Source organism: Eleginops maclovinus, chromosome 24 (assembly GCF_036324505.1).
Source record: "Eleginops maclovinus isolate JMC-PN-2008 ecotype Puerto Natales chromosome 24, JC_Emac_rtc_rv5, whole genome shotgun sequence".
Lineage (NCBI taxonomy): Eukaryota > Metazoa > Chordata > Actinopteri > Perciformes > Eleginopidae > Eleginops > Eleginops maclovinus.
Window position 1 is genome coordinate 7,354,714 of NC_086372.1, and position 13,432 is coordinate 7,368,145.

The 13,432-nt window shown below is 41.4% G+C and overlaps 1 protein-coding gene across 2 annotated transcripts in view; it reads left to right on the forward strand.

Annotated features, from left to right (window-relative positions):
• The window catches only part of LOC134861074 (interleukin-1 receptor accessory protein-like 1), a 170,973-nt gene extending 158,408 nt beyond the window's left edge, over positions 1-12,565 (forward strand). The window contains exons 10-12 of one of the 2 annotated variants that reach the window (XM_063878080.1): positions 5,133-5,303; positions 8,008-8,052; positions 9,646-12,565. In XM_063878080.1, the coding sequence (XP_063734150.1) occupies positions 5,133-5,303; positions 8,008-8,052; positions 9,646-10,391 (962 nt within the window). In that variant the 3' untranslated portion in view covers positions 10,392-12,565. The remainder of the gene's footprint in view (positions 1-5,132; positions 5,304-8,007; positions 8,053-9,645) is intronic. The other variant, XM_063878081.1, reaches the window with a different exon arrangement.
• The last annotated feature ends 867 nt before the right edge of the window (positions 12,566-13,432 follow it).

Below are 13,432 nucleotides of genomic sequence, written 5' to 3' on the forward strand. Positions count from 1 at the left end.
GATGCGCAAAACGTAATTTACTTTACGCCGTTATATAATAAATCCTCCCGTAATCTGTCAGTGTTTCCTGTTTTGGTGGAGGATTTCTAAAGCGCCTTCCTCTGCTGTGAAAGCGTCCTTTCTTTCCTGTGTAGAATGAAATCCCTAACCTGAGCGCTATCAGTGCTGCTCTGCACATATTTATTTTTACTTAAATCCACCTGGGCTATTTTCCATATCTTAAAACTGCATATGGCACTATTCTTATGTAAATATGCACCTGTTTTATCTAAATGCCACCTAAAAAGATCCTACCATCATTACACACACAGAAATGTTGTCGTCAATTTCAGGGAGTCTTTTCAGCCCAGTGAGCAAAATCAACAACTTTATGCAAAAATATTCTGTTAACTGTCTCCTAAACAGTAGCAAAACAACTCCCCAGTCTTTGATGTGTTTCCATTTCTTCATCCTCTAAAAAAACAAATCACCAGTCACCCGTGCTGTTTCCTGACATCACAATACATGACTTCTGGGTAATGAAGTTCAGGTTTTCAAACAGTTCCCTCTTGCTGCTTTGCTGAGCCTCCAACAGGAAGAGCTGTGAGTTTGGCTATAAAAGGAAAAAGGCAGCCTTTTTCCCTAAAACACTTCGAATGCTGCAGCTGCAGGTGCTTTCAGGGTACTCACTGTTACTTATTTCAGTGAATAACCAGCCAAAAAACACTCAATAATATGAAACATTCGAGTTTGCAATATTTGCTGTACTGTGCTCAACAGACTTACTCAAGGCACATTATCTGGAGTTGCTGTTATGGAAACGTAAGAGGAAACATGAAGTCGGGAGGGGTTAGGTTGTGGTGCTGCTAATCCACTGCTGATGGTGTCCCACTAGTCTGCATGCAAACTGCACATGAGTAAAAGGATAATATATTCTGCTGAAGGAAATCCAAACATAGTCCCTGTGCCAGACTAAAAACATTAACTCAGGCCCCATCAGCAACAGTAAAACAAAAAATAAGCCTCTGATTGGTCCTGGTGGATGAGTCTTGGCTTGAGAATGCATCAAACTGAGACAAGGAGCAAGTTTTAATTTGATTCCCACGTAATGAGTCTCTCAAGTACCCGCGCTGCAATGAATTCAGGGGGAATGAGATTAGTTTGGAGAGGCTGGAGTGGGAAGAGAGACAGCAAGAGAGTTATGAGTGTTTAAAGGTAAAAAGTATTGTGCTCCTCTACATATACACTCTCTCTGGTTAACCGCCATGGCTGCCACAGCAGAGATTTCACTGAAAGTCATTACCTTGGGCTGTGCCGGCCGCGGGAAAGACAAACTCTGCCATAATGGATGGCCCAGAGGCAGCTTTGTTGAAAAGAGGAAGAAAAAATGTAAGGCCTTGAACCTAATGCCAAACAGCAATTGTCTCCTTTAATTGCGCCACCCCGAGTGAGTGCTCGGAGAGGGAAACAGATTTTCAATTTGTTCTCCAGTATAAGGGGATCAGGTTCAATAAGACACAGCACGCTGCCTCTGGAGATCTCAGGAGACCCCGGATACTTTCCTCCACGCCGTGGTCGATTAGATCACTGCTACCGCCGCATGTCAACGTTCACAAACTCACACCTGAACCTCTCATCTCTGAGTTTCAGCGCAAAGATAAAGCAGGCTTGGGGAGTAACAGGATTATGTAATCTGGATTAAAAAATAATGTAGCTGCATAAGAAAAAATACTAGCAGGATTACAATGTCACTAAGAAACTCAAAAGAACATATTTTTTCTGTTGTAACAGGAGCAGATTTTATTTATTCTTTGTAAGGTGTACTGTTCTGTAGGCTCTTACTTTTGGTGTAAATCTATACTCGTGCTACCTGAATCTGCTTTAATGGTTGTTGTTTTTTACACAGAACCGAGACAGATATTAAAAAACATGATTTTTTTTCATTACTAAAGCCCTTAAACCCAGTGTCTTTCTTTCCCCCAAAATGCATCTTCACACTCTGCCAAGAAAGTGCTTCATTGCGGCCACCCAAAGAACTAATTGCCTCCCTCTCCTGCCAGATGTAAAACTGTAAGCTTTGCGTAACAAAAGGAGGGACTGTCAGCTATTTGTCAGTGGCGCTATTTAGTTAAAGAGCGCTCAGTTGTCACATTGTGTGGGTGTCAGTGGAATCAATAATAGGCTTCACGATGACAACAGCAGAGCGAGCTTGTCACGGAGGTGGGAACTCATCAGCATTCTGCCATAAATACGAATGTCAGTGTTGTCGGCGCGGTGCGGAGTTATGAGCCTCCGTCTGTGTTTGCTGTAGTTTGGAGTTACCCAGCATTAATAGTTTACACATCCCGCACACAGCCACTGGGATTGCATCCTGGCTCATTTGCATATTGAAGATGCAGAGGTAAACATCAGAGAGTAGCTCATCTGTAATCAGAAGGTCAAATAATGCTCTTTTTTTTTGTATATATTGTCAATTGTAATGGAAAAACAGAGACAGATTGAGAGTTTACACTTAATAATTTATCTGTGGGGATGAATCATTGATCATCATTTTAGTATTGAAATTACTGCTGAAACAATGAGTTTATTAATGGATTCATCTTAAAGATGTTTCGGAAAAAACATTAATGTCTTCCAGTTTTGTTTTTTTTAAATGGGATGATGTGCTGCTATTATTGTGTTTAAATGTATTTTTTAAAGGAGTACACATTAGATTTCGGACTATTGGCACAACAAAAAAATATATTTTAAGTGTATTTTGGGGCATTTTGAACTGGCAGCGAGAGAAAAATAAAGACCTGTTTGAACATTAAAGCATCATGTCACAGTAGAGGCAAAAAAAAACCAAATACGAACCTGAAAATTGGCAAAATTAGTAAATCCAGGAAATAATTCTGAAACCAACGAATCTTTAAGCATTCCCTCTTTTCTCTGAATGAAGAACTAATTGATAATGGAAATGATCATCAGCCGCAGCCCTACGACCTCAGGTAGCTGTTTATTAGTCATGGAAAACAAAACAGCATATTTAGAAATACTCAGCATCTCATTAGCAGTCCGCCTCATGTGCCTTTGTAGCTCCAGTGTTAAGTATGTGAGTTACATTCAAATCTCCTCTCCATTAGATGTAATGGAGCCCAGAAATATCCCGGAGATCACACCTCCGATTCTCTTGGCACTCTCCAGCGCGGGTTCAAGAGTTCACCATCTCACTGTGGGCTCTCTGTGCACATGCATATATATTACCCCGCCCCTCCGAGTGCAGCGAGCATCCATCCCTCTGCAGTCGATATGTGAGACGGAGGAGTGTTTCAGAGGTGTGCTGCGCCTTCAGATGCACCGCAGCAGTCTCCTGTGAGGATTGACTCCTCAAGGTGCTCCTGCAGGGGTCATCCGCCCTTCCAGATTCACCTCGAGTGAATCAGCTCCACCGAAATAGCCCCTGATCTGCCTACACAGAAGAGAGGCAGATGTACTGTCACAATGAGGCAGAATATAAACCCAACAGTTAGTTATAGTAAGTGATTATGACGTTACAGTTCAATTACTCTTACATGTCCCTAATGTTGTAGAGAAGAAATTGCATGTTATTAAAAGGAGTTTGATTAATTACAAAGCGTTGTGTAAGAGGGCCAAATATCTAGATTACCCAGCGGGAGGTGAGCGGATCTTGACAGTCTCATGGCCCGGAGAGAGGGAGGGAGGGAGGAGTGTAGAATAGAAAGGATATTAAGTAAGAGATAATGTGCATACATTTTAAAAAAGAACATGGATATTATGATCAGTATCCCGATGCTTATTACACAGCTACTAACTCACTTAAAATGACGACACTGATCGAGGTTTTTCTGTAACTGTCCAAATCTGTCACATTTTTGCTGTTCCCTTTAGTGTTTACTTCCCGTCGGTCTTCTGGAACATCCACATTGACCAATCAGAACCGAGTTTTCAACTTAGCCGTGTATTAAAGCTGCATAAAAGAGAAACAGTAGTGAGGATAGATGCCACATTCCTCCTCTTGAACCCAGCTGCTCGTCTCCCCTCCCCTCCTCCACCTCTCTGCCTTTTTTCTTGACGGGTTAAACATCACCTCCCAGCTCTTGCGCTGCAGGTGGCCACTATAAAGCAGATGCACTACAGTCATAATGAAGACAGGAACTTATAGATCCAACGACTGCTCGCGACTCTGAGTGTACCTCAAAGGGCTGTGTTCACACCAGGTCTCAAAGTGTTTCCAATTCTGAGTTCCCTCTCCTTTCGTGGCACAGATATGAGGTCTTTAGTGAATAAATAAACACAGAAAATCTGATATTTGTGTAGGCATGCATTGTATCTGACTGGGAGCTCAGAATCAGAAAGGGCAGTCCACCAAATAATATAAAAGCAGAAAAGGACTTCTCTATTGTTTGCTCCAAAGTTGTATCTGTCTACAGGACTAAAAGACTGAGACTCTCTAATTGACAAATTGTTTTTCAGTTCGCTTTGAGCACAAAATTGTTACTTGCAAGAGCCGGGGGCTGTTATCTCCTTCCTGTAGTAGTCAGAGGCTCCTGGGTATCCGCACCCTCCTGACTCATTGTACTGAAGTGCTGCAGCAAGTCCTCCCTCACTCCTCACTTTCCGCTCAGCCCTCTCAAAGCCGTCATCAATCAGAACTTTCATGTGGGTGATGGAGCCACACCATGCACATGCCTAGCAGGCAGTGTTGGGCGTTTAGCTCAGCCTAGAGCCTAATTTGTTTAGCCTGCGGTGGGCAAAGTAGCCATCAATGTAACATTCTCCGTCAGTGGGGACGGAGCTGTAATGAAAAGCACTCAGATGAGCAGAAGTGCCCAGAGGTCAGTGTAATGCAGGCTTCCTGTCTCAATGAAGTATCCCACTGAATAAATACCTCCCTGCGCACCAGTATGGAAATAGATTACGAGCATCTGGAGGGAAAAGCAGCAGAAAAACTTTGCTGACCAAAGCAGGAGGCATAAAACATTTAATTGGAGCAAAGTGGTTTCTTAATGCTAATACATCAAGTGATGCACATGTTCTTTAATTCTGCTCCATTTCCATTCCTTCCTTGGATTATAAAAGTGAATTAAAGAAAGATCTGCTGGTATGACATTTCACCAATCCCGGTGTCCATCTCCCCTCTCTACCCGCAGATAACAAGGACTATGACGCTTACCTGTCCTACACCAAAGTGGACCCAGACCAGTGGAGCCAGGAGACCCGCGAGGAAGAGCGCTTTGCCCTGGAGATTCTCCCCGACGTGCTGGAGAAGCATTATGGGTATAAACTCTTCATTCCAGACAGGGACTTGATCCCCACAGGAAGTAAGCTCTCTCTCTCTCGCGCGGCGATGTCACGTTGTGTTTCGAATGTTCTGTCGCTTGCTCGTGTTGTCCGTGCCGTGGTGACATGCCTTGTTTTCTGTGATGCATTTGTGTTGTGGCGTAACTAGACCCTTTAAGAACCATCGTCATTGTTTTAAATCATAATGAAATGGGCTTTTTTTCTAACCAACGGCAGAGTGGATCAGTATATAGAAAGTGGCATATAGAGGTTGGTCAGTTTCAATTTTTACAGGGAAAGGATGGCAAACAAAACTAAGCATTATTATTTAATTAAAGTAGCTTGTGAGTAATAAGATATACAGTGAATAAATATCATATTACAGCTTTTAAAGGGACAAAGTCACAATTATGGTAACACATCAAATAAGCCTGAGAAAAACATCATAAGACACTATTTTTAAGTGTTTTAGTCCTACAACATACAGTGATTCCAACCAAAACTACCTGTATGCTAGCTTTTTCTTTAAAGATAGGAGGCATAAACACACATTTTCCCTAGATTGTCTTTAATTCTGCAAGGACTAGATATTATTTCAATTACTTCCACTGGAATTAAGCTGGATGAAATGCAACCTAGATGTAAAATAGATAGGGTTTTTTTTTATCGCCATTGCAATGTGTAATAAACACATTGCATAAGTGTACATTATTGCACTTTCCTTTGTTAGTTGAAAGAAAGTATTGGTAGGGAATGTGACTCGTGTTTTATTAATGCCTTTAACGGTCATTTCGATGTTTAACTTGTTAAAAGAATGATTTCCTTGAGGTTATTTAATTCAACAACACTATTTCTCTACATCTGCAAAGCAATAAAAGAAGCAGTAAGGCAGAATTGAGTGATATCGTTATGTCAATATTCAATATTACCTCATATTTTCTTACCTGACAGTATGAATTATTTAAGTACCTGCTGTATAAAACATCATTAAATAAAACGAGTTTCACTGTGGTGGTACTTGTGCAATTGCCAGTAGGTTCCTCAATATCAAATGCAATGCAAAAGAGATACAAGAGGAAAGAAATATCAAGTGTATAATGCCAAAAAAAGAAGTAAAAGACAACGGAACAAAGTGACCTTAGGAAAGAAGAAACCAATATATTTAGCACCAAAAATGTGACCTCTGCTCAGAGATTTTATTTATAAGAAAACCTGACTGTATCCTCATGATGTAATCCTGTTAGATGTTATCCATTACTCCCCAAGCCTCCATGGATTCAAATGAACAGATGGGGAACATGTCAGGTGGTTTGGATGTAATAAAACAACAAAATATGTATATATATATATATATATATATATATATATAAAAATTATATTCATATTGGGAGGGTCGTCTAACAAACAAAAATTGTTAGGAACTGCTGCATTCCACTTAAGGTTATCTAAATCATCTTTCTGGGTGTCGGAAGTATTCCCGTGTTCTCGGCAGCGCGTCTGAAGAACCATCGCAGTTTAGATGGGCTCTGTTTTATAGCTCCTACTCGACGCATGCTGTGCAGGGAGGCCATGTATTAATAAACAGAGATCAAGAGCCTCTGATTACATGTAACAAGAATGCGACCCTTCAAAATAAAAGCACGGCAACTCATCTTTTGAAAGTAGAGAGGGAGTTTTGAGGAGTATAATAGCAATTAATCTTAAAATATTTTGCTCAAAACACTTGCACATTAGGGGAGAAACGTGTTGCAGCTTGTCGGTTCTCTATGTACCCAAGTATTAAAGTACATTATCTAATGTAAAGCCTGTGGGAGGCTTTAAAAGCTGAATTAAATACAAAATATCAACATTAATATAACATGCAGCTCCACACAAACCGTACCTCTGCATGCTGCTGTGTGCTGGTGTCAGCTGCACCATCAGAAAGCTCTTTATGCATGGATATTAATGCATGTTTTGCCACCGTATATCTCTAATGGAGCGCCTCACCATGCCCCATGCTTATCGTTGATTAACTCATCACGCAATTTGATGAGTTTGATAATATCATTATGTGATTAGCCTCCATTTGAACACATGCATCTGCCTGTCTTCCCCGCACATACCGCCATTACTAATTATGCTCTTCTCAAGTATTGGCACACTGCCAACGTGGTTAATCTGAATCCCTTGCTGTGATTGTGTGCTCGATTTCGAGGGGGGACTGTTGTAATATGGGAAAAATGGCATAAAAATGCAAGGATTTAAAAGAGCCTCTGCCTTTTTTTTTCTCCCTGGCTTAATGTGTCTTTGTATAAACATTCAGATCCCATTGGGAATGTATTAGCCTCTCAACAGTTGATATAATAAATAATAATCCACAGCTAAAGATAAACACAGTTTGGCCATTTGGGGTTTCAACACGTGTCAACAATCCTCCTCCTGAGCTGTTGATAAGCAGCGTGTTATTCCCCTTTATGCTGGATTATTTATAAACACTTCAATGTTTTTTAGTATATGGCAGCAAAATAAATGGTTTAACTCTTGCCACCAAAATAAAAGTGTTTCCTTTGCTTTTTTATGCACCATCTCCCATATTAAACTGGAATAAACTGATCAGGGTACCGTTGTGCAAACACACCAGTGCAGAAACACAGTTTATACCAGCGTCATGTCCCCACATTAACAAAACTGTTTTTATTTTTTTTAATGCTTTTTTTCTCCACAACTTCTGATCTTACTTTGAATCCAAATATCTATGTTTAGGTTTCACCAATGATCATTTCCAGGATGACACAAGACTACTTAGAGGTACTTATTATCCAGATGTTTAACGCTCGTGTCCACAGATCTCTCACAAAATCAAGAAAATAAATCCTCTTTTCTAAGTGTTTAAACATTGTTACTAATGGTTTTATAATTGGTTAATGTTGTAATAAGGGGGTCGCTAATAGCCGTATTTACTGCAATAATACATTATTGATTTTTTACGTTATTATGAAGCCATTAGTTAAAACTTTAAAATCCTACATAAAGGGTAAATTATGAAATGTTCTTTACTCGCTTTTTGTGGTTAACAGATTAGGCACATGTCTTATATTCTATTTTAATTTTATAGTATTCAGTACTTTTACTGCAACATGTCCCCAAGCTTTAATGTTCAAAAAGCTCTTTATTGTTCTCATACTGCCTGTACTGCAGCACCTCTTTCACCCTAAGTCTGAAACCAGAGCCCAGTCTGCTCTGATTGGTTATTTAGATGGCTCTGTTGTCATTTGTCAACCACTTAGAGATGTCCCGCCCCTTAGCCTATCACGTACATGTGCTGGAGCGCTAGCCAATAGAATTGTGAGTGTAACATAGTGATGCCACGATATTCTGGCAAAAAAACAAAGTAGCGTTCTTTAATTGTGATACTCTTTGGTAACTGAGGAGCATTATAACTGGAGATAAAATATAAAAGAATAAGCCTCGTAGACGTATTTTGACAAATGCAGCAAAAATCCCAATAACCCAAATAATGTACTTATCTTTGTAGTAAGTACAGAGCTAATAAAAATCCAAGTTTATCAGTTGTAGCCTCAGGCATAACATGACGTTCATTCTCGGAGACATGGAGAGGTGATATTGTTTTCTTATAGATGAGCAAGATATTCTCACACACATAAGTATGTAATTATATCTCTGTGCTCAAAGAAAGACACATCATTTTGTATCCTTGATTAGAAAAAGTGAAGCCCCGTTGATCCTGCTGCTGAGGAGTCTTTCCAAAAACAGGCTAAAAGCAGGCTGTACCCGAACACACACTTATATACACACACACACACACACACACACACACACACACACACACACACACACACACACACACACACACACACACACTGCTCTCCTCATCCAGACGCCCAGGACAGCCCGGGGAAACACTTTATCACGGTTATTTTTCCGCACTACTCAGAGGGATTTGAACACCACACTGTAAATGTGTTAAGTGTAGGTTGACACACTGTAGGCTGGCTTTCAGTGTTTTTTGTTAACTGTCATCTTGTAGTGATCAACCCTCGTCCTCTTTATGTCTATAATTCTCTATGTTTAAATGCTAAGTTGTTTATTTAGTATATATTTAAAGAGTCTATTTTATGTTCATGTAATATATCAGTGACTCAGTGATGCTGCAGATTTTCCTCAGATGTTTAATATAAACAACTTCAGCTTTATAAAATACATCTGATGTTAATAGAATTGGGTTGATAAAAGGGAGACGTTTCTCCCAATATTTCGTCATATTTTCATCAAGCTTAAGCTCTCATGTACGATTTAAACAAATACAATGAACATGATAGAGAATATGCTTCTCATCTGTGCTGCTTTTAAGTTTTTCTGTGTTTCTGTGTGTGTGTTCAGCCTACATCGAGGACGTGGCGCGCTGTGTGGACCAGAGCAAGCGGCTCATCATAGTCATGACGCCCAGTTACGTGGTGCGGAGGGGGTGGAGTATCTTTGAGTTGGAGACGCGGCTGCGCAACATGCTTGTGACCGGCGAGATCAAGGTCATCCTGATCGAGTGCGCCGAGCTGCGCGGCATCATGAACTACCAGGAGGTGGAGGCCCTCAAACACACCATCAAGATGCTGACAGTCATCAAGTGGCGCGGGCCGTCCAGCAACAAGCTCAACTCTAAGTTCTGGAAGCAGCTGCTCTACGAGATGCCCTTCAAGCGCATGGAGCCCCTGAGCATCTCCCACGAGCAGGTGCTGGACGTCAGTGAGCAGGGCCCCTTCGGCGAGCTGCAGACCGTCTCTGCCATCTCCATGGCGGCGGCCACCTCCACCGCGATGGCGACGGCACACCCGGACTTGCGCTCCAACTTCCACAACTCCTGCCACACCACGATGAGGCAGAAACACTATTACCGTAGCTATGACTACGACCTGGCACCGAGCGGCACGCTCCCGCCGATGTCCACGATGGGCACAATGGGCACGATGGGCAGCCAGCACACCTACTGCAACATCCCCATGACGCTCATCAATGGGCAGCGGCCGCAGGCCAAGTCGCCGCGGCAGCAGAGCATGGAGGAGGCCCACGGGAACAACGCCATGCTGCCACTGCTGCCCCGAGAGACCAGCATATCCAGCGTCATCTGGTGACAGAGATCTATACAGAAGACTCACATCTGGCACTCGGGCCCTGAACGCACCGGAGCCAGAGGCGCCTGATTTGCTACTTGCTGCTGTTGAATTTGCACCAGGAAACAACAGGGGGAGGGAGGACACTTTGGGGATGAAGGTGGTGGCAGATTTTCTTTTCTTTTTTTTGGTCCAATAAGAGCTTTTATTGAATCTGAACAACAAAAAATAACAAAAACAATGAGGACTTGTTTGTATGCCTGTATAAACACTCACAAGCCAACGCCCACGATCATTTACCCGGAGAGTCAAGGAATACAGGGTCCTGTACATACGTTTTCTAATTCTTTGTAGCATCAGTGTTTGGGACTTCTTCTTATGTTTCATCAGTTGGGACTTTTAGTTTCAGTTTGTACAAAAGTGAAGCAATGGCCTGTGAGATGTTTTGGATAAACCGTTGTTACCTTTATCTTTATTTGTTGGCTGGTGTAGTTTATAAAGCTTTGGGAGTTTTTTGGGACATGGGATTTGGATTTCCTGGGAGGCTGCTGTAAAGGGTTGAGAGTCTGGACTCAACCAGAATATGCAAAAACACGGAGTCCAGAGAGCAGGGACACGCTGGGTTTCATACATCGATCATATTCAAATGCTTTCGGGACATCCACGGAGGAGGATATGAAGAATATGGTGCTAGGCTACAAATCTCTCTGTTTCTCTCACGATTACTTTAAAAGAAGAAAAAAAAAAAAGCCTTGCTATTTACCTAACAGATGATTATACCACCGAAAAATTAATTATGTGTATTATTTTATGAAAAAAGAAAAGTCTATTTTTGTAACCCGAGGGATATTTGCTTAGCTGAAGTTTCTGATGAGAGGAAAGAGATAATAAGCATATGTTTTGTTATGTGGAACTGCACAGCACACCATAGGTCATTCACTTAATGTCTTATATTGTTAGAGAAAGAAGAAGTGTTTTCATCATTAAAAAGAGGAGTTTATGTCATTTTAAACAGATCACAGTTGAGCAGGATTTCTTTGTTTTGTTGATTTCACAGAGATGGAGCTGCGGACAGTGTCAGAGCAGAGGGGGGAGAGGCTAGCCATGTCACCTGAAACGTTTACTGGTTTCCTCAAGGACCAAACAAGGCCGTCCAGGGCTAAACAAGTATATCTGGTATTCTCTTCCTCTTAAATGACAGCTCTGTTATCTGTTCACCATTCCCTGTCAGCTGAGTTGACAAAAAAAGTAGGGCTTCAACACTTGCTGACTTGATGACAAAGTAATATTTAGCTTTAGGGAATGGGGATGTGAGGTCATCAATGGCAATTCGGCCATCTTTGGAGGATACCAGCGAGTAATCACGGGGTGTATTCTCCTCAACAATAACCTTTTAGAATAAACCCCTCCCAAATAAAATAAAGCATAAGAGACAAGAATGTATTTAAAGATGAAATCCTGGAGTATATGTTACTACACTATAGAGCAAGTTAGACCAAAGCAAGCTATAGTGAACAAAATAGTCCTTTTTTTGTCTCTTTAAATCATACTAAAAAAAGAGCTATTGTCAGACTGTACTTCCTTCTCCTGCAGCTGTGCCATATTTTTCTATTTCGTTCTAACCTCATACTAAAACCCCTGCAGCATCTCATCAAATGAAGATCATTTAGTGCCATAAAATATGCAAAGAGACGAAACAATAAATAAAGTAAGGTGATTTTTCCCCTTTATCTTCTAGCAATCTTAAGTTTTTGCTTTTACTCCAAGCACTCAATCAGACCTTTCCCCCTTATACAAAGTACGATATTGCTTCAAGGGCACCACTTCCTAACCCAGGAGTTTATTGTGCTCAATGACATGGCATTTTGTAAATATAATCAAGAGAATAGTGGGGTTTAGAAGACAATCGAGCCATATTTCAGAGTAGAAACACTAACCCTGACTGCAGGGGAACTGGTAGATCGATGAGATTTGGACATCAGCGGGAAGCATTTTCTCCACACTTTTTCTTTCACGGTGAATTGAACATGTCTGGGCTTTGATGATAAACATGATGATGATGATGATGAAATAATGACGATATATAGCACAGAATTATTCCAGGCACTTTCACGACTCTTGAGACGACCTATTTCTGATTTATTTTCTATTATGTATCTGCAATGTTCATTAAAAAGAGATACTGTTATTATTAATAAAACCACATTTACAATAATGTGATTCCTCTGGTGTGTGTGTGTGTGTGTGTGTGTGTGTGTGTGTGTGTGTGTGTGTGTGTGTGTGTGTGTGTGTGTGTGTGTGTGTGTGTGTGTGTGTGTGTGTGTGTGTGTGTGTGTGTGTGTGTGTGTGTGTGTGTGTGTGTGCGTGCGTGCGTGCGTGCGTGCGTGCGTGCGTGCGTGCGTGCGTGCGTGCGTGCGGCGGGGCAGGGCAGGGTTTGTTTGCAGGAAACGCCTTGTTTATGGAGAAGCAGCACATATTGCTGACGGGGCCCGGATCCCTTTCCCCCCCATCGCCATAACTCTACCGTCTCCCGTAAAACCTTGAAACAACAATCAATACGTCTCCTTATTCCACTCAGAGACTGAATCAACCCGGCCTCAGATTTAGAATAACACTAAATCAGGAGAGTCGATGCATTGAGAAACACTTTAAAGGAACATGCTCTGATTGTGGTTTGTGCACTTATGGCTACAAAAAAACCTAGCACTGATTGACTCCCCAGGCAGGAAATGAATGTAGTGGTAAAGATGCAAGCCTCATTTTATCATGAGTTAGATAGTGTTGTTTGGCTTTTTAACTGTCTTTTTATTCCACTAGAAACATCAGGAAAGAGTAGAATTGTCACATGTCTCTAAGCAGTGGCGGCTCCTGAAAGAAATCTCAGGGGAGGCAATTTCTTTCTGATAATGATTAAGGTGACCCATTCAATAGGTCAGCAAGACCATATCAATTTGTTGTTAGATGATTAACTCAGACAGAGATACCTCTTTTGTCCACTAGATGGCAACACACAACTGAAATATTTCCCCTCTAGCTACATCTCAGCACAAGCACCAGCTGTG